We start from the raw sequence: 21,827 nt of genomic DNA, 5'->3' as shown, positions 1-21,827 counted from the left end.
CATAAAAGTCTAAATAACACCATTTAGAACATTACACACACATGCACACACACACACACACACACACAGATAACAAAGAGCCCCAGCTGCACAATATGAAAATACATTAAAAGACAGCAGTATATTTGTGAGTGTGTTTTTCTGTGTGTGCTTTCATGTCATTGTCTCAGCAGCACTCTGGTGTTCTACTAAGCTCACTGATGGAGTCTTCACAGAGTGCTGACGTGTGCCGTTTGGGACAGAACCGTGTGTGTGTGTGTGTGTGTGTGCTGACCCCGGAGCAGTGACCCTGCACCACAGAGATCTTTTTTCCGCACACTGAAATGAAAGAACACAGAGAAGAGAAATGAGCGTAAACATCACATTCCATATCAGACTGAAATCGACTGAGATTCCTGAAAATAAATCATGTGATTAGTGAAGAGCAGGTGATAAGATAAAGGAGAGAATCTAAGCCTGTGATCAAACATTAAAAATCTGACGTTTTCCCTCTTCCTGCGTCAACACGTGATGTGGTAAGGATGAAATGAAAGAGAAGACTGCGAGGTGGAGCAGGACGCAGGGTGCGAGAGAAAACCTCAGGTGTGATAAACGCTGTGTTGTTAGCGCTACAGCTACACAGCAGTCCAGTTTATTCTGATGACTTGCTGTTAGCACTACAGAACTGCACCTTTAATCATTTAAACTGCAGAGAGAGAGAGAGAAAGAGAAAGAGAGAACAGAGCCTTGTCTTAATCCAGCAGTCCAGACTCTTCAAGGGCGAATGTTCCTGTCTCTCCTCTGTGGGAAAAAAACAGCGACTAAATGAGTGGAGAAAGCGGCGTGTGGTGAAGAGTGACATTCTCATTTCCCCTCATTCTCCATCTCATCCCTCCATCCAGCAAGAGTGAGAGACTGACACACACACACACACACACACAGGTTTTGTCCCTGTATTTTGGCTGTGAATGGGGGAAATGTGGAAAGATTGACAGAGCACTGAAGGGCAGAACAGATCTAATCTGATCATGTCCACACTGTCCCTCTGTCACTGATGGACGAAGTGAAAATGTCCTTTTTCTTCCAACAGTCTGAGTGTTTAAACGACCATCAAACGCTTTTATTTCTCACCTTCTAGGAGTAAGTACTAACTGTACCAGCTACGTCTCCTCACCAAGGATTCTCGGCTGCTTCCTCCAGGCTTCATCTTTCCTCCTTACTACACACACACACCTAATCCATTAGAAATTAAATATTTAAATCTTTGTTGATGAATCAGAAGATTCAGGGCGAATTTTATAATAAGTATATTATTATCTTGTTATCATTAACCCCACCCACATCTGTGCTGTCTGATTGTAATGAGGCACCGGTAAGATCCATATGCGGATAAAACAGTTTTTAAAATTTGTAACAGAATCCCCCCTCCAAGGAACACCTCCAGGTGTTCTTCTGCTGGGGTGAACGCAGGATCAGGGTAGCCGGGGTGCATCTGATGGAAGTCTGTGATGAGGAACAGATCCAGTACGTCCCTCAAGTTGACCCATTAGTGTTCCTCGGGGATGTACCCCCCCACTCGATGAGGTATTGTAGGCGTCCTCTCCTTTGTCGGGAGTCGAGGATCGAGTGGACCAGGTAGGCAGGGGATCATTAAGGAGGGAGGCATGGAACAATGGGGATATGCAGTAGCTGGCAGGCAGTTTGTGTTGGTAGTTTACAGGGTTAATTTGGCAAAAATTTTTAAAATGGGCCAGTGTCCCAGTGTCAATTTGTGGCATGAGAGCCTGAGTTGCAGGTATTAGGTTGGGAGCCACACCATTTGTCCTGGTTGATATTAGGGGTGTGGCCCTCTCTTGCTGTTGGCTTGGATGCACTGGTGGTGGACTGCTTACTGGAGGCGAACGTCTACACTCTCCCACACGTCCCTGAACTAGGGATGTTCGAGGGCTCACCTGACCATGGGAACAGTGGCAGTTGATAACTAAGAACAGCAAGGGCTACCAGAAGATGTTTTAAATGAGCCGTGTGGTTTGTTGGATCCCGAATGTCCGGTACTGGGGAGGTATGATTTGCCTTTCTGATTTGCCTTCAGAGGGCATTGGGAACTTAGAGTCATGTGTGGGGACACCCCATGGGTGGCACTTCGTCTTGTTGGGCTTGACAGATTTCTTCCATAATGTCTCAGTGTTTCAGTGCCACAATTACAGAGTAGGGCAGAACAGGCTCGGGTGCTGTTACAGCATGAATAGGGTCATGGTGATGAGAGAGGGCGTTGGCTTTATTATTCTTGGTTCTGTGCCAGAAGGTGACAGTGAAATTGAAGAAAGTAAAAAGCAGTGCCCGTTGTGCTTGCCTGGGGTTGAGTTGCTTGACTCCCCTGATATATTCAAGGTTCTTGTGATCTGTTAGTACCTTTGATGGGTGGTGGGCCCTTTGGAATTTTACTTTGATTGATAGCAGTTCATGGATTTCTACATCATAGTTTGTAGGGGGTCAACCTCCTTGAGTAAAAGGTACAGGGATGTTTCCCTGGGTCTATGTGGCATTGCAATACTTTGGCCCCTATCCCAAAGCTAAAAGTGTCTACCTCAATGACAAAAGGGAGGTTGGGGTCTGGGTGTCCTATGAGGGTCTGGGTATCATATCATGAATCACTACTTGAGTTGTTCGAAGGCCGTCTACACTGTGTCTGACCGGCATAGTTTCTTGGGTTTGTCTCGGAGCAGGGCATTGAGGGGGGCTGCCATCGTGCTGTACCTCGGCTGAATTGGCTATAGGAGTATGTGAACCCCAGTAACTGTTGTAGGTCTTTGATGCTGGAAGGGACGGGTCACTCTGTCACCCTGCTCACTTTGCTGGCATCCATTTCCACACCTTAGCTGCTGATGATGTAGCCAAGGATTTTAACAAAGAAGTAATGTAGATCAAGATGTCATCAATATAAACAATTATGCATTGGTTTAGGAGGTTCTTAAACACTTCATTCACAAATGAAAAGTGGTAATCTATGCCAGGCCTCAGCCCCCCGTCCTTCTTCTCCACAAAGAAGAATGCAGAAGCGGCAGGTGAGGTGGAGAGTGGTATGAAGCCTGCTACTAGTGCTTTCTCTATGTAATCTTCCATTAAATTAGTTTCTGGGGCTGAGAGTGGATATATCTGTCCCTTGGGAGGGGTTGTGTTGCGGAGCAGGTAAATGGCACAGTGCTATGGGTGTTTAGAAGGGAGCTAGGTCACGCATACTGAAGACCTTCATGAGATCGTAGTACACTTGTGGCGTGCAGACAGTGGGTGACATGTCAAGTCTCTCCACTGAAGTGTTAGAGCATGGATACTCTGTCGGATGCAGTGTTTTTGGCAGTATGGAGACCAGTGGGTGAGTTCCTTTTGGTTATCCATGGCTGTGATCTTCAGCAAAACAGTGCAGGTAGTAATTCTAAGTTAAATTTCCTCCACTAGCTGCCGGTGGATGATATTGATAGCTGAGCCAGAGAACTGAGAACTGGTAACTGCATACTGTAAGGACAGATGGGTGTGCTCACCTTAGGAGATCACATTGTGGGTTTCACTGGCCAGGCTGAGCATCATTGTATGGCCTGACCACAGCAGTAACAGAGTTGGAGGCGATGGTGGCACTGGCATGCCTCAGGAGGGACCCAGATGCGGCTCCGGGTGTTTTGTATCTGGACAGATTGAATCAGGCTTGGGTGCTTGGGGGCGATTGCGGGGAAGGTTATCCAAGCGAAAGGCCATGGTGATGTACAGTGCCAGGATGGAGTCGTCATCTCTGCAGGCCAATTCAGCCTGGAGTGTAGGGTTTAGGCCCTCATGAAAAATGTCCTTGAGCTTGGAGTCAGTGCCCTGGCAGAGCTAAGGTAGCTGATCAGCAACTCCAGGTGCTAGGACATCTCATAGCAGCTGGATGAAATAACTAAAACATTTCATACCTGAGCGTCACCATCCCAGATGTCACCCAGTCCAAGGCCTTGCCATTAAGTAGTGTGAGCAGAAAGGCACATTTGGTGGCATCACTGTGATAGGCGTCCAGCTGATGTCCAGCTATGTAGCACCAGGGTTCTGGAGAAACGTTGTTTCATTTCACTATGTACTGCGTCAGCTATATGTGGTTACAATGACAATAAAAGCTTATTGACTTCTTATCTTGATGCGTGAAGTACACCTCACATTTTTTGGGCAGGGTCATGCACACCGGGTCACTCCTACATCCTGTAGCGTTAGCCAGGCCCTGGAGAAGCTGGGTATTTATGGTCTGCAAGGCTGTGAGCTGCTCTTGGTAGGCTGCGAGGTCCTGTCCCTGCTGATCCACGAGGGCTTGAATAACATCTGCTGGATCCAAGACAGGCAATGTATCCTGTAATAAGGCCCAGGTAGGAGCCATATGTGGATAAAACGTGGTTGTAACACTGATATGCAATATGAAAGATATGTAGATATTCAGAATCTGTGTAAAGATAAAACATGACTGACTTTAGCTAACACACACACACAAACACACACACACACAAACACACACACACACTCATTTCCTCTCTTTTATCCCTGCTGTCACTGTAGAACGGCTCTCGCTCTCTTTCAAGTGCAAAAAGGTTTTTTAAAAAGAAAAGTAATTATTCATTATTCATCACAGGTTGACAACTCATAAAGACACACACACACACACACACAATCCTATAACCTGCACTTTGAACAGTTTTATGTAGCTGAACTGTCTGCTGGTTCTGTAGTTTATTCTACATGAAGTCAGATATTTTTCTACAGAATTAAAATCAGTATTTTATGGTAGAAGTTGACTTCGGCTTGATTGCCAAAACTCCAGATTTCATGTAGAATTCCCCAGTTTTTGAACTTTTTCAGGCTGTTGTGAATGCTTATAACGCAGTTAATATATGGTGTAGTGTGTGTGTGTGTGTGTGTGTGTGTGTTTCAGTGTATGATTTTGATTAAACTGTAGTAAATTCAGATGAAGTGATGCATTACATGCTTTCAAACAGTAACTAGAAATATGAACTGAAAAGCTGCTGGTAAAAATAGTAAATGGCAGAATACTCACCTCTTATAAACATTGTTAAATTGTGTTTGATGATAGCAAAAGGGGAAAATAATCTGCAAAATTACTACTTAAATTCGTCAATTTAGCATCAATTAGAAAAGTGTATTGTGACATAATTGATCACGATATGAAGATTAGAGCATGGGATCACTCGACCCTCAACGCTTTACCTATAAACATGCTGTGATGATGTTGGGGTTTAACACGCAGCGCTGCTTCTGTCCTTCTCATTGTGTGCTACTGGAGTGTGTGTGTGTGTGTGTGTGTGTGTGTGTGTGTGTGTGTGTGTGTGTGTGTGTGTGTGTGTGTGTGTGTGTGTGTGTGTGTGTGTGTTTGGGTGACCAACAGAACAATACACACTGATTATAGGCAGAATATTTCAGCTGTGTGTGTGTTTATCTCCTCAGTGCAGCACTCTGTGTGTCTCTCTGTATGTGAGAGAGAGAGACAGAGAGAGAGAGAAACTGAAAATGAAAAACAGGAAGATTGTTTCATGTTTATTTGTATGTTCCTACTTAAATGATGCAGTGTTTCAGTGAATTTATTTGGTGACATTAAAATGCGATACATTAAGAGGATACACACCATAATACTGTGTGTGTGTGTGTGTCTGTGTGTGTGAGAGAGAGAGAGAGAGAGAGAGAGAGAGAGAGAAAGGTGCCCTGTCTTCTAATTTCGCCCTTTTGTTTTATGCTATTTATTTAAGCATTAAAATGAGATGCAAAATGTGTGAGCTCAGTATCGCCACCTTGTGTCCATCTCTCTCTCTCTCTCTCACCCTCCCTCCCTCTCTCTCTCTCTCTCTCTCTCTCTCACACATACACACACAGATGATGCTACACTCCCGGTGCACACGCCATGCTCAGACCCCCGACATGCGTGAGTTCCCAGTGAAGTGTGAGCTCCGTTTATATATGTATCTGTGTGTGTGTGTGTTTGACATGAGGCTATGAATCAGAAGGGGTGTGTGTGTGTGTGTGAGAGAGAGAGAGAGAGAGAGAGAGAGAGGACAGAGAGCGGGAGAATATCACTCGTAACGGCAGTGTGTGACTGGATTATGTGGAGTAACAGCGTGAGCACCTGATGATCCTGATGGAGACATTTAACACCTGAAAGACGGAGGAACAAAAACATATGAGAGAGAGACAGAGAGAGAGAGAGAGAGATGGATTCCAACCTGTTTTAACCTCATGGTCTCACATTACCTGCACATGACCTCAGGACCTGCACTCAGGTGAGCTGAACTGTTTTTGTTTCTAGTTACATTCAGTGTTGTGTATTGTTGGTGAAGTGTTCTGTCTCCTCCGTTAAAGCAGCTATAAACAGTGGTTCCCTCAGCAGTCTCTCTTTATTGTCTCTCTCTTCGAGTTACAGCTTGACCTCTGACTTACTGCTCCTACTTTACGAACACTCCTGAAGTCTCACTTTCATTCATTAGATGTAATTCAGTACATGTGGTTTATTGCTACAACTGTGTGAGTATCAGGAATAATAATAATAATAATAATAACAATAATAATAATAATAATAATAATAATAATAATAATAATAATAATAATAATAATAATAACTCTGCTAATAAGAGCTGTAATGAGGGGGATAATGAAAAGAAATCCAACAGTAATAAATCATTAGTGACACTAATGAGAAGAATGAGATGTGCAGTAATGATGCTCTGATCCTGTTGATGGCTGACGGCATCCTGACTCTCCCATTAGTCGGAAAACTGTCTCCTTATGTTTTTTCCTCATTTGTTCTCCTTAAAGTTGAATGGCATTTTTATGGCTCATTCAGCTCCATCTGGACGGTTCTGGAGTTGTCCAGTGCCTCAGTCATTGCCAGAAACTCTGTAGTTGTTTGTTTATTGAATTAACCATTGAAGCAGAACCCTGAGTCTCAGGTTCAGCTGTAAACACGTCATTATGATTAGCGGCCAGTCGTAACTGACACATCTTGGTATGGTACCGGATCAGAACCGCCACCTCATCCGCCCTGATCGTGTGCAGAGCAGTGTGTGATTAGCTAACATTGTTTAATCTTCATGACACTAGGACTGAAGTTCATTTTCATCTTCATGTTCCTGCTGTGTCACGTTTCATTTCCAAAGTCACCCACCACTGTTTACTGCTCCACATCGACCTGTCAACAGAGAATTATGGGAAATAGAGAAAGAGAGAGAGAGAGAGAGAGAGTTCTTCAGGTCACCAGGAGCTGAAAAGTGTAGAAATGTTTATGAATGTCTCCAGTCACTGCATTTTTCCATTATTATCCTAGACGTATCTCTAGACGTGACCTTTGTGCTAATGAAAAACAACACACACACACACACACACACAGAGCCGATGTGTATATGTGTGTGTGTGAGAGAGAGAGAGAGAGAGAAGAGAAAGAGACAGGGAGCTTTAAAGACATTATAAGCATCATCAGCTGTGCTCATTATTCAGCATCACCCATCACCCATCATTCCCTCGTTTCTTTTCTCTCTCTCTCTCTCTCTCTCTCTCTCTCTCTCCCTCTCTCTCTCTCGCTTTCTGTCTGTCTGTCTGTCTGTCTCTCTCCAAAATGTATTATTATACTGCTTCCCTTTATATGTCTCACTTCCTCCCCGTCTCCAACACCTCTCTCTCTCTCTCTCTCTCTCTCTCTCTCGCTCTCTCTCTGTGAGACAGTAACAGATTGCTCTTCTCCTGCTCATGATGGATTGAATCAGGTATTCGAAGTGGTTTTTGACAGATGACCTTTGACCTGAGGGTGTATGAGTTATGATTGGCTGACAGCTTTATGTGGGCTGTGGACAGATTAGTAGTGTGATCTGTCATCTTCACCTGAACACTCCATCCATCTCTGTACACACAGCTGGGATAATACACTGCACACACACGTCACCATCACCTCTTCCATCTGATGCTGAAGGGATGATGACATCATTGCCAACACCAACCTATAAACATGCAGCATGGCACTGTGCTGGGTGGAGTTAAAGATTCAACCATTAACGGACACAGTGAATAACACTGTAATGTAGAGTTGGAGAACGACAGCGACGGCCACCAGAAAGCATTCCGTACCATTCTCATGGTCATATTTATCCCTGGGTGGCCTGAGCTAGGTGCAGTATGGTCCCATTGGATGGTTCTCTGACGGAGGCTTGTAGACACATACTGACATGTGGGAGGATGTTCAAAGGGGTTGGGGTTGCTCTTTTTAATGTATTTTCAATTCTTATGATCTGTGATCACTTGAAAAGGACAGCATGCCCCCTTGAGCCAGTGCCTCTACTCCTTCTTGACTGTAACTCTCAGTTTCCTACATCATTTTTACTTCTGCAGTGGTGACCTTCCTGGAATAGAATGCACAGGGGAACAGTTTTCCAGGCATTCCATGACGTTGTGACATGGCTCCAATTCTGCAGCATGAGGCTTCAGGTTTTGACTACAAACAGGAGGTTGGGGTCAGGGTGTCGCAGAATGGGGGCAGCAGTGAAACTTTTGTGAAAAATTTTTGAAGGCCCCCTGTGTGTTGGCTGACCAATTCAGCTTCTTGGGCTTCCCTTGGAGCAAAGCCTTGAGAGGGCTGGCTACAGAGCTATAATTGCGTATGAACCTCCTATGGTAGTGAAATTCTCTGCATCACAGTATTAGCCGCGCAGGAGAGAGAACTAGTTTCTTACTATGATGAAGTCCAACTTGAACAGATATGGGAGTGGTTTGACGTGTTATATATCCATCTCTAATGGGCTGGCTGTCCGCTGCCATAATCCTTCCACAAGCTGACAGTGGATGAAGTTCATGGCAGACCCTGAATCTACCAGGGTGGAAACGTGACGACTTTCATTGGTGAAGTGTAGTTGCACTAGTAGTGTCAGGCTGAGGGGACAGAAAGGAGGTTATGCCGGGCATGGCACACTTCTGCGTGGGCTTGTGCTTTACCCAGCTTCACAGATTCTGGAGGGCTTGATGTTGGCTGGTCAGTGCGTAACAGGTTATCCACACAAATGGCCAGGGTGATATATTGGTTCAATGGTTGGTCCTTGCTCCTACACGGCCTGTCTCTGCCTGCAGTCTGTGGTTTAATACATCCCTGAAAATGGCTTGCAGAGCGGTGTCATTCCCGCCACTTTGCGCAGCATAATCGGTCACTTATTCTGAACCCTGGCACAGATGAAGCAACTGAGCTGATACGCTGATACTGATCACCCTCCTGCTGGGTACAAATGAGCCACGGGAAGTGTGGAAAAGAAATGCACATCTGAATGTCCTGGTCACAAAACGGCTAATCTAGAGCACTGCCGGTGAGTAGTGATCAAAAGAAGGCACATTTACTGAAATCATCCTTATAGGCCCCAGGTTGATATCTGAAGAAAATGTCACACTGACGTAGAAACCCTCAGCAGCAATCGGCAGACCCGTCGAATTTGGCAGATCTGACTGAGGCCTATGGGCTGAGAGGCCATGCAGTGCTTGCAGAATGATGGTGTTGGACAAAAGCAGTGTAGCTAGTTGCTCCTTGTAGGTCACAAGTAGTTCTCACTGTTGGGTCACCAAAGCTTGAAGCTGTGGCATCTCCACTGGATCCACGGTAGGTGAAGTATTCTGTAATGTAGAGTTCAAAGAATGACTGGATACCATATATTCATAGATATCATAGATTCATCATGGATACCATATATGGCATAGTATGATGAAAGACTCCACCCCTCACTCTCACCCTGGACCACACAGACATTTATATGGCAGCTGAGATATCAAACAGATTTAGATTCATATTGCTTGATTGATTGTGTGATCAATCCAAACAATTAATTAGAATAATGCGATGAATAAATAAATAAATTTATATGTGCTATATGGAAAGCCATAAGGGTCAAAATGGCTGTTGTCGATCCATGCATGCAGTCATTTCTGTAATAAAGTCCAGTTTTTATCTTAATCTTCACTGCCACTGACTCACTTCCTTAATATAAGGAGTACTGAGTATTTCATGACTCTGTATGAGTGAGCTTCTTCTTCTTCCTCTTTTTCTTCCTGTAATGTATGATTTTTTCAGAGGTTGATGATCCACAGAGATGTTGTGCTGATCGTAATTAAATCTCTGATACTTTGATCAGTGTGTTAAGAGTGCTGAATAATGCATGTGTGTGTGTGTTTATATGTGCTGACATACCCCATCACGCACATGGCCATGCTGACATTACCGGTTCATTAATGATGATTTATATAGAGAATACCGGAGCGTGTGATATACCGGTAAACATAGCAGGAGAAAAATAACACTGTAAAGGTTTTAAAAAGTGTTTTTTAATAGGTTTTGTTCAGACTGTCTCTCTGACAGTGTTTTCCAGTAGTGTATGTGTTTAATAATCCTGGCTTTGGGTTTATATGAAGAACATGACTGTGATGTGACTGAAGTGTTAATGTTCTTCCACCCGCTCTGTTCATGTTGAACTCAGTGTCTCTCTCCTGAGAGACGCCTTTCATCTCTTCTCACTTCTCACTTTATTCACAATGGTTCTTTAAAATCTCATCCAAATTAAAATGAAAGCAGGACACAGAGGTGGTCACACTCTGAGCTGTAGGTGAGGATGAGCGCTTTAAGGGAAAGAGACAGGGGTTTAGAATCAGAGACAGAGCAGTGAGTTTGTTACGAGATTCAAGAATTTAATCTTCGATACAATAAGAGTCGCAGAGAAAAATTTCTGTTCAGAGAGAGAGTGTCAGAAAGAGAGAGATGGCTAGAGAGAGAGATGGATTGCGAGAGAAAGAGAGAGAGAGAAAGAAAGAAAGAGAGATGGATAGAGACCGAGAGAGCGTGAGAGATGAATAGGAAGAGGGAGGGAGAGACTGAGACAGAGAGAGAGAGAGAGAGAGAGAGAGAGACAGAGAGAGACGGATAAAGAGGGAGAGGAGAGAGACAGAGAGAGATGGATAGAGACACAGAGGGATGGATAGAGAGAGAGAGAGAGATGGATAGAGATACAGAGGGATGGATAGAGGGAGAGAGATGAATAGAGAGAGAGAGAGAGAGAGAGAGAGAGAGAGAGAGAGATTGATAGAGAGAGAGAGATGGATGGATAGGTAGAGAGAGAGTGAGAGAGAGAGAGAGAGAAAGAGAGAGAGAGATGGAAATAGCACATAGTTTCAATGTCCATAGAGCTGTCTCGTGTGTTTAACACTGCTCCATAACTCTGAGTGAGACTGTGATTACCTTCAGAAGTAACTGAGTGTAATGTATGTAGAGGAATGAAGAGAGCTGAGTGTGTGAGCCCTAACAGTAACGCTGCAGTGCGCGGGGTGGGGATTGATACACAGTGTGGAGATTGATACACAGTGTGGGGACTGATACAAAGTATGGGGATTGATGCTCAGTGTGGAAATTGATACACAGTGTGGGGATTGATACACAGTGTGGAAATTGATACACAGTGTGGGGATTGATACACAGTGTGGGGATTAATACACAGTGTGGGGACTGATACACAGCTGGAGTTGGAGTTTCACCCGCCGCGTCTCCATTTCACGCCTGAACAGAAGTCTTCATAAAAGTTCACGGCTGTGTGTTTGAGTGAGAGAGAATGTGAGCTGTTCACACAGTAATAATCACTGTTATTATCCTACACACACACACACACACACACACACAGCTCTTATCTGGGAATAATCACTTCCATTAACACTTCACACAAACTTTCTCTGTGTCTGACAAACTGCTTCTGTTTCACAGACTGAATTCCTCAGCTCTTACTGAGTGAGTGACCTTTGACATCTTGACTGATTTTGCTTGCAGGGTAACTGAATTTTTCAGGTGTTGAAAATGTGAAGTTTTATATTATATACTTGAGAATTATATTATTAAATGATATTATTAACACTGATAATTCAATAAACAGACCTGAGAAATAAAATACAAAAACATACCAAAACAAATGCATGATACCAAAACAAATGCATGGTAAGACTTCATAATGATGGACAGAAAACAGATGAACAGGTAAACAAGTAAACAACCTGATTACACAGTAAACATGATGGGGCAGGGGGTGGAGCCTTGAGCAGAACAGAAACAACAGCATATGGAATAAAACCCAAAACATAATGACAGATAAGCAAGTCAGGAATAATCTAGCCATGGGGTCACAGGCCAGTGACTTCTGTGCCGGTCCCAAACCCAGATAAATAGAGAGGGTTGCGTCAGGAAGGGCATCCGGCGTAAAACATTGCCAAATTTAACCATGCGAATCATCAGTATTCTAAATTTCATACCGGATTGGTTGAGGCCCGGGTTAAAAACGACCGCCATCGGCGCCGTTGACCTACAGGGTGCTGGTGATAATTGGGCTACTGTTGGTCGAAGAAGTAGAGGATGAAGGAGAGTGCGTAGACAGAGAGAGAAGAGGAAAGGTAAGAGTATAGGACTGAGAATAGAAACTCTGAATGTTGGTACTATAACAGGGAAAGGTAGAGAGCTGGCTGATATGATGGACAGAAGGAAGGTGGATATACTGTGTGTACAGGAGTCCAGGTGGAAGGGTAGCAAGGCTCGTAGTATAGGAGCAGGATTCAAGCTGTTTTATTATGGTATGGATAGTAAGAGAAATGGGGTAGGTGTGGTCCTGAAGGAGGAGTTTGTGAGGAATGTTCTGGAGGTGATGAGAGTGTCAGACAGGGTGATGAGTCTGAGGTTAGAGATTGAAGGAGTGATGAATGTTGTTAGTGGTTATGCCCCACAGGTAGGTTGTGAGTTAGAGGAGAAAGAGAGATTCAGGAGTGAATTAGATGAAGTGATAGAGACTATTCCCACGGGGAAGAGAGTGGTGATAGGAGCAGATTTTAATGGACATGTTGGTGAGGGGAACACAGGTGATGAGGAGGTGATGGGCAAGTTTGGAGTTAAGGAAAGGAACCTTGAAGGGCAGATGGTAGTGGACTTTGCTAAGAGGATGGACATGGCTGTAGTTAACACTTATTTTCAGAAGAGGGAGGAGCATAGAGTGACTTACAAGAGTGGAGGTAGGAGCACACAGGTAGACTACATCCTATGTAGAAGAGGCAATCTGAAAGAGATTAGTGACTGTAAAGTGGTAGTGGGAGAGAGTGTAGCCAGACAGCATAGGATGGTGGTGTGAAGGATGAATTTGATAGTCTGTAAGAAGAGGTCAAAGATAGAGATGGAGAAGAAAACCAAGTGGTGGAAGCTGAAAAAGGAGGAATGTTGTGAGGAATTTAGATGGAAGTTGTGGCAGGCTTTGGGTGGTCAGGTAGTGCTGCCAGATGACTGGGAAACTACAGCAGAAGTGATCAGGGAGACAGGAAGAAAGTTGCTGGGTGTGTCATCTGGAAGGAGGAAAGAAGATAAGGAGACTTGGTGGTGGAATGAGGAAGTTCAGGATAGTATTCAAAGGAAGCGGTTAGCCAAGAAGAAGTGGGACATGGACAGGACTGAAGAGAATAGACAGGAATACAAGGAGTTACAGCACAGAGTGAAGAGGGAGGTGTCTAAGGCCAAGCAGAAGGCGTATGATGAGTTGTACACTAGGTTAGACACTAGAGAAGGAGAGAAGGACTTGTACAGGTTAGCTAGGCAGAGGGATCGAGATGGGAAGGAAGGTGTGGCAAGTTAGAGTTATTAAGGATAGAGATGGAAAGGTGCTCACAAGTGAGGAGAGTGTACAGAGGAGATGGAAGGAGTACTTTGAAGAGCTGATGAATGAGGAATATGAGAGGGAAAAAAGAGTAGAAGGGGTGAACTCTGTGGAACAGGAAGTAGATAAGATTAGAAAGGATGAAGTCAGGAAGGCTTTGAAGAGGATGAAAAGTGGAAAGGCAGTTGGTCCTGACGACATCCCGGTGGAGGTCTGGAAGTGTCTAGGAGAGGCGGCAGTGGAATTTTTAACTAGTTTATTTAACAGGGTTTTAGAGAGTGAGAAGATGCCTGAGGAATGGAGAAGTGTATTAGTGCCGATCTTTAAGATTAAGGGTGATTTGCAGAGTTGCAGCAACTATAGGGGGATAAAGTTGATGAACCATACAATGAAGCTCTGGGAAAGAGTAGTGGAAGCTAGGTTAAGGAAGGTAGTGGAAATCTGTGAGCAGCAGTATGGCTTCATGCCCAGAAAGAGCACAACAGATGCAATTTTTGCTCTGAGAATGTTGATGGAGAAGTATAGGGATGGTCAGAGAGAGTTGCACTGTGTGTTTGTAGACTTGGAGAAAACATATGACAGGGTGCCAAGAGAAGAGCTGTGGCACTGTATGAGGAAGTCAGGAGGAGCAGAGAAGTATGTCAGAGTGGTGCAGGACATGTATGTATGAGATTGTGCTGGAGAGAAGAGGAATGAAAGTCAGTGGTAGTAAGACTGAGTACATGTGTGTGAATGACAGGGAGGGAAGTGGAACAGTAAGATTACAGGGTGAAGAGGTGAAGAAGGTACAGGAGTTTAAGTGCTTGGGGTCAACAGTCCAGAGTAATGGAGAGTGTGTGAAAGAGGTAAAGAAGCGAGTGCAGGCAGGTTGGAATGGGTGGAGAAAGGTGTCGGGAGTTCTGTGCGATAGAAAAATTTCAGCGAGAATCAAGGGGAAGGTGATACAGGACAGTGGTGAGACTGGTCATGCTGTATGGTTTAGAGACAGTGTCACTGAGACAGAGACAGGAGTCAGAGCTGGAGGTAGCAGAGCTGAAGATGTTGATGTTCTCTTCAGGAGTGACACGGTTGGACAGGATTAGGAACGAGTACATCAGAGGGACGGCTCATGTTGGACGTTTGGGGGACAAAGTTAGAGAGGCCAGGTTAAGATGGTTTGGACATGTCCAGAGGAGGGAGAGTGAGTATATTGGCAGGAGAATGTTGGACATGGAGCTGCCAGGCAGGAGGAAAAGAGGAAGGCCAAAGAGGAGGAATATGGATGGAATAAATGAGGATATGAAGCTAGTGGGTGTAAGTGTTGAGGATGCAGAAGATAGAGGTAGGTGGAGAGATGATTTGCTGTGGTGACCCCTGAAGGGAAAAGCCAAAAGAAGAAGAAGAAGCAAGTTATAACACCATCTATAAAAAAATAGGCCTTAATTTGTCACATATACCTTACAGAATTGAAATTCTTTCTTCGCATATCCCATCTTTGGAGGTTGGGGTCAGAGCGCAGGGTCAGCCATGATACAGCGCCCCTAGAGCTGAGAGGGCCTGGCTCAAGAGCCCAACAGTGGCAACTTGGCGATGCTGGGGGATCTTCTGGTCAATGACCCTGAGCCTTAACCACTTGAGCCACCACTGCCTGTAACACCATCTATAACACCGTCTATAACACCATGTATAACATCCATAACAATATTTATAACACCATCTATAACACCATCTGTAACACCGTCTGTAACAATATCTGTAACACTAGCTATAGGACGGTCCATAACACCATCTGTAACACCATCTATAACAATATCTATAACACTATTTATAACACTAGCTATAAGATTGTCTATAACACCATCTGTAACACCATCTATAACAATATCTATAACACTATCTATAACACTAGCTATAAGACTGTCTATAACCCCATCTGTAACACCATCTATAACAATATAACACATTTATAACACCATCTGTAACACCATCTATGACAATATCTATAACACTAGCTATAACACTAGCTATAAGACTGTCTATAACCCCATCTGTAACACCATCTATAACAATATAACACATCTATAACACGATCTGTAACAACATCTATAACAATATTTATTACACCATCTATTACAATATAACACATGTATAACACCGTCTGTAACACCATCTATAACACTATAACACATCTATAACAATGCCAGTAACACCATATATAGCAATATCTATAACACTATCTATAAGACTGTCTGTAACCCCATCTATAATAATATTTATAACACCGTCTATAACACTATAACTCTGTGTATAACACCATGTGTGTATGTGTATGTGTGTGTGTGGCTGTGTGTTAAAGTAAGAAAGGAAGCATTGTAGCTGTATCTGAGAAGCAGTGCTTTAACATTTAACCACACACACACACACACAGACACACACACACACACTGTCACTCACTTCCCTAACCCACACAATTAAAAGCACCTTTATTTCTGATTAATGTAGTTTGTACAGCTGTGACATCACACTGTCATCAAAAAGACATCAGAAAATACACACACCACACACACACACTCACACACACACACACACACACACTTTCAGCTGTCAGTGTGTGTTAGACAGAGCAGCTGTTTTTCTTTGACAGTGTGTCTGATTGAGTGGATCTCCAGAGCCAGATCACAGAGTGTGTGTGTGTGTGTGTGTGTTGTGCCAGATTGACGCTGGAGCCAGTTCCAGTGGAGGAGGCGTGGTCTTATTGTTAGATGTAAGCATGTATATGAGGAGTGCTGAGATACAGCTGGGATTCAGATCTTTTCTGAGGTCACTAGAAGAAAGTCCAGCACACCGGTCACCTGACAGAAACATGTCAATCTGCTGAAGCTTGTCCTCATGTTTTTAACACTGTACAGCTGCACTCTGGTTATGATTAGTGCAATTAAATGAATGAGCAAGATAATTGTTTGCGTTGTTTATTAATTGTTTGTTTAATTGAATTCTGCAGGATTCAAAATAACAGCCAGTCTCCCAGAGCTCAGGAGGAGACTCGGGAACATCAGCTGTGAGAAATGGAGCGATACCTGACGGAAAGTTCCGAAGCTCCGCCCCTGATTAACTACACCCAGTCCTCCAACTCATCCGATCAGGAAGCGGAGTTCAGCATCGCCGTGGCGACAGAGCGGCTAGCAGTGGCATCTCTATTGGGTCTGCTGACCTTATCGACAGCTGCGATGAACGCTGCGGTCATCATCGCCATCTTGACCACCAGGAAGCTCCGCCTCCCTGCCAACTACCTCATTTGCTCGCTGGCTGTCACCGACTTCCTAGTTGCGGTACTGGTGATGCCTCTGAGCATCCTGTACATCGCCACGACCACATGGAACCTGGGTCGTGTGGTGTGTGAGGTGTGGCTGAGTGTGGACATGACCTGCTGCACCTGTTCCATCCTGCATCTGTGTGTTATTGCACTCGACCGCTACTGGGCCATCACCAAGGCGGTGGAGTACACACGCAAAAGGACGCCACGTCGTGCTGTTACCATGGTCACCACAGTCTGGGTGGCCTCAGTGTTTATCTCAGCCCCGCCCCTTTTCTGGCGTCGACGGCATGATGATGTACACGAGTGTGCTATTGAGCACGACCAGCTGGGCTACAGCATCTACTCCACCTTCGGAGCCTTCTACATCCCCATGACTCTGATCCTCATCCTATATTACCGCATTTACAGTGCAGCCAAGTCTCTCTACCAGAAGCGTGGCTCCTCACGCCACCTCAGTGACTCCCTGAACCACTTCCGGGTTGACTTGTCTAACTCTGACCCCGGTGTGGAGCTGGAGAAACTGAACAGCCCTGATGAGAGGAACCAGATGTGCAACTCGCGTGAGAGGAAGGCAGCACGGATCCTCGGCCTCATCCTCGGTGCCTTCATCTTCTGCTGGCTGCCGTTCTTCATTAAAGAGCTCCTGATGGCGCTGAAGGTCCTGCAGCCTTCTCAACATGTGTCCGATTTCCTCACATGGCTCGGGTACATGAACTCCCTGATCAACCCACTGCTCTACACCAGCTTCAACGAGGACTTCAAACAGGCATTTAAGAGGCTGCTGCAGCGCAGGGAGCAAACATGAGCTGTGGAGACATTGACGCTGTGTTCAATCCTGCTTCTCAAGCACACTTCCCCTTGATTAACGCACATTGACCATTTTAAGGGAAGAAGTGAAGTGCATTAGATGAGGAGTAAGTCAACTTGTGCACTTCCTGAGCACTACTGCGCTGTCTAAATACAATGTTTACACTACACACTGTATAGTGCAACACCATATAAATACTGTTTAGCAGGATAGCTAGCTAAGCATACAGCATACACAATGGAACCCCAGTCATGGCCATGTCCCAAACCAGCTGCTGTACACTAATACAGTCACTACTATCCTCTGTGGGCTACAGTAGGTAGCAGACCACCTCATTACTGTGCAGTAGCTGGGAAGAGAAGAGTGTTGTTGTTGTTGTTTTTGTTGCTGTTTATTGTTTAATTCCTTTCTTTTTATTTCTCTGAACTTCAAGAGAATTTACCCAGAATCCATTGCTGTAGTCTGACATAGTTTTCACAGTGGTGTAGAGGGGAGCAATAAAGGGTTTTAAAAATTGGTTTGTATTTCTTTGAACATCCATGATACTCAGCAAACTGGCTACTTAGCCCGCTAAACACCTAGCAACTCAGCAACTGAGCACGCTAAACACCTAGCAAATCAGCTACTGAGCACGCTAAACACCTAGAAAATCAGCTACTGAGCATGCTGATTTGCTAGGAAACTGGCTTAGCAAACCGGCTACTTAACAAACTAAACAATTAGCAAACTGGCTACTGAGCACGTTAACACTTAGCAAACCACTACTTAACAAACTAAACACTTAGCAAACCGCTACTTAACGCACTAAACTCTTAGCAATCCGCTACTTAACACTAACTCTAGCAAAATTAGCTACTGAGCACGTTAACACTTATCAAACTGGCTACTGAGCAATTTGGCAATTACTAAGCATGCTAACTAGTTCTGGTATGATTGTACAGTGTTTAAAGGAGAAAACAGAGAGATTTCAGCTACGATTACTGTAGTGCACTGTGAACATAGTGTGTGTGTGTGTGTGTGTGCTTTTATATCTGCTCCAAGGAAACAAGAGAAAGAACATACAAAGAAGATGTTGTTGCCATGGCAGTGTGTGTGTGTGTGTGTGTGTGTGTGTGTGTGTGTGTTGACCCCCGTGGGCTGGAGGATGAAGCCCACACACTCTACTAAACTCTGTTACTGTATGATGTGAGGCAAGCTTCAGTTTCGGATCTGACCTGTGAACGCTAATGTAATTTAACCAGAGTGTAAAATCATCTACTGTGCTCAGATCAGCACACACACACACACACACACACATACACACACACAACTACAATAGTAATATACAGTATATATAATCATGCATTGTTAAATCCACACATTTCACAAATACATCTGAGCTCCTTGTGACTCCTTGTGACCTCACACAGTGGTCAGTGCACTACACTGCAGGACAGGGGGCTCTTTTCGGGGTTTCGGACACAACCCTGACCTCAGAGCAGATATCCACAGCTTATTTAGTAGATAAGGGATTAAAATGCAGACAGGTGTGTTACTCTAGCACACACACCCCTAAAATTTTGTACCCCCTGACTTCCTGTCTCTCTCTGATTGGCTGAATCACAGAGAACAGTGCTGACGGTCAACACCTCAGGCCAGTGACCACCAGTGGCTAATAATATGCCTTATTGTGAAGTACAGAAAGTACATAATAAAATCATAGACATATCGATCCTATAAATGTAGCGGAAAAGGATTCTATAATCTGTCATCAGCGTAGATTTATAGTTCTTCAGTCCCCAGACATACCGATGTAGCCTTTAATCTGACCATGACTCCACCCACTCGTGATTACAAATGAACTACAGACTTCACTTCACTTTAGATTCAGACAGAAAAATCACCAAAATAATGAAGATGTTGCTTTGTTTTGTTCTTTTTTGTGAAATTCAAACCCAAATTTCAAGCAGAAAATCGTAACAAAAAAAGATTCAGACTAAAATGTTTTAGTTTGCGATTCTTACACACTGATAATAATGTAGGAAAGATTAACACAGAAATTATTGTTTCAGCTAAATCCCCCTCCCCCCGTATTTTCCAGTAAATTGCATAATTTGTTTTTTTTCTTTCTGCCACAGATGTATTAATGTATTATGTTGTATGGGTTTATCGGTAGTGAAGTACCTCAATTTTGAAACTTTATTTATTTATCTATCTATCTATCTATCTATCTATCTATCTATCTATCTATCTATCTATCTATCTATCTATCTATCTATCTATCTATCTATCTATCTATTTCCTTCTTTGTCTTGATTAAAGTTAACCTGCCCACGACGATGCATTTGTATCTGTAACTTCTTCAATAAAGCATTTTTTAACTTGGGTTAAGCAAACCCTTGACTGTACCTCAAAAAGTAAAATAAATCAGCATCGTTAAGGAAAACTATATCAAGCATTGTCACTACTGCGATCCGTACCGGACACACGATTTGTCCTGCACATGTGCGGGAAACGCGCCTGCTTTCTTGTCTGCAGTATGACGAAACGATTTACGGGCAGTTTCTGGGTTTATAAGTGTTGTTGTTGTTGTTATAATATTACTAATAAGTCAGACAAATTAATGTAGGAAAGATTAGGAAGTAGTTTTCCAGTTGGTCACTACAACAGTAAGAAAGTTAGAGCTCCATGTCAACAGCTTACTGTGACCGTTCCTCATCTTGAGCCTTACTGGGATATGGGAACATTCATAACTTCAGGAACCTCAGAAAAAAGCATGAACTCTACCGTACAAATACATTTGAACTAATAAAGTAAGAGAGATCTCTTTTAAACTGCTTTATAAATATATAGAGATCATATTTATACTTATTTATAATTCCTACTACACCTGTACATAAGACATCCATTCTCCTGTTCAGATCACTCCCAGAGCTGTATACCTTTACTGTCATTTATTGTAAATATGCCACTTATGCACTTCTGATTGGATTCTAATTGCATTACATCGGCTCGGTACATGTACTCTGTACAATGACAAAGTTAAATCTAATCTAATCAAACCTAATCTAATATAACCTAATTTAATCTAACCTAACCTAATCTAATCTAATATAACCTAACCTTATCTAATCTAACCTAATCTAATATAACCTAACCTTATCTAACCTAACCTAATCTAATCTAACCTAATCTAATATAACCTAACCTTATCTAACCTAACCTAATCTAATCTAACCTAATCTAATATAACCTAACCTTATCTAACCTAATCTAATCTAATCTAATCTAATCTAACCTAACCTAATATAACCTAACCTTATCTAACCTAATCTAATCTAACCTAACCTAACCTAATCTAATATAACCTAATCTAATCTAACCTAACCTAACCTAATCTTACCTAATCTAATCTAACCTAACCTAATCTAATATAACCTAATCTAATCTAATCTAATCTAACCTAATCTAATATAACCTAACCTAATCTAACCTAATCTAATATAACCTAACCTAACCTAATCTAATCTAACCTAATCTAATATAACCTAACCTTATCTAACCTAATCTAATCTAATCTAATATAACCTAACCTTATCTAATCTAATCTAATCTAATATAACCTAACCTTATCTAATCTAACCTAATCTAATATAACCTAACCTTATCTAACCTAACCTAACCTAATCTAATCTAACCTAATCTAATATAACCTAACCTTATCTAACCTAATCTAATCTAATATAACCTAACCTTATCTAACCTAACCTAACCTAATCTAATCTAACCTAATCTAATATAACCTAACCTAATCTAATCTAATCTAATATAACCTAACCTTATCTAACCTAACCTAACCTAATCTAATCTAACCTAATCTAATATAACCTAACCTAATCTAATCTAACCTAATCTAATATAACCTAACCTTATCTAACCTAACCTAATCTAATCTAACCTAATGTAATATAACCTAACCTAACCTTATCTAACCTAATCTAATCTAATCTAATATAACCTAACCTTATCTAATCTAATCTAATCTAATCTAATATAACCT

The 21,827-nt window shown here is 43.0% G+C and overlaps 1 protein-coding gene across 1 annotated transcript; it reads left to right on the top strand.

Moving 5' to 3' along the window:
• Positions 1–5,797: 5,797 nt before the first annotated feature.
• On the top strand, positions 5,798–20,879 carry LOC131354379 (5-hydroxytryptamine receptor 1E). The gene is made up of 2 exons (XM_058391945.1): positions 5,798–6,281; positions 16,666–20,879. Exon 2 carries the CDS (start codon positions 16,730–16,732, stop codon positions 17,783–17,785), a length of 1,056 nt encoding a protein of 351 aa, XP_058247928.1. The 5' UTR covers positions 5,798–6,281; positions 16,666–16,729; the 3' UTR covers positions 17,786–20,879.
• Positions 20,880–21,827: the final 948 nt, after the last annotated feature.

The sequence above is a fragment of the Hemibagrus wyckioides genome, linkage group LG06 (assembly GCF_019097595.1).
Source record: "Hemibagrus wyckioides isolate EC202008001 linkage group LG06, SWU_Hwy_1.0, whole genome shotgun sequence".
NCBI lineage: Eukaryota > Metazoa > Chordata > Actinopteri > Siluriformes > Bagridae > Hemibagrus > Hemibagrus wyckioides.
This window is presented reverse-complemented; position numbering and strand designations above follow the sequence as displayed.

What these genes read in the sequence shown, in the direction of transcription:
- LOC131354379 (XM_058391945.1), top strand. Translation starts at nt 16,730, where the DNA reads ATGGAGCGATACCTGACGGAAAGTTCCGAAGCTCCGCCCCTGATTAAC.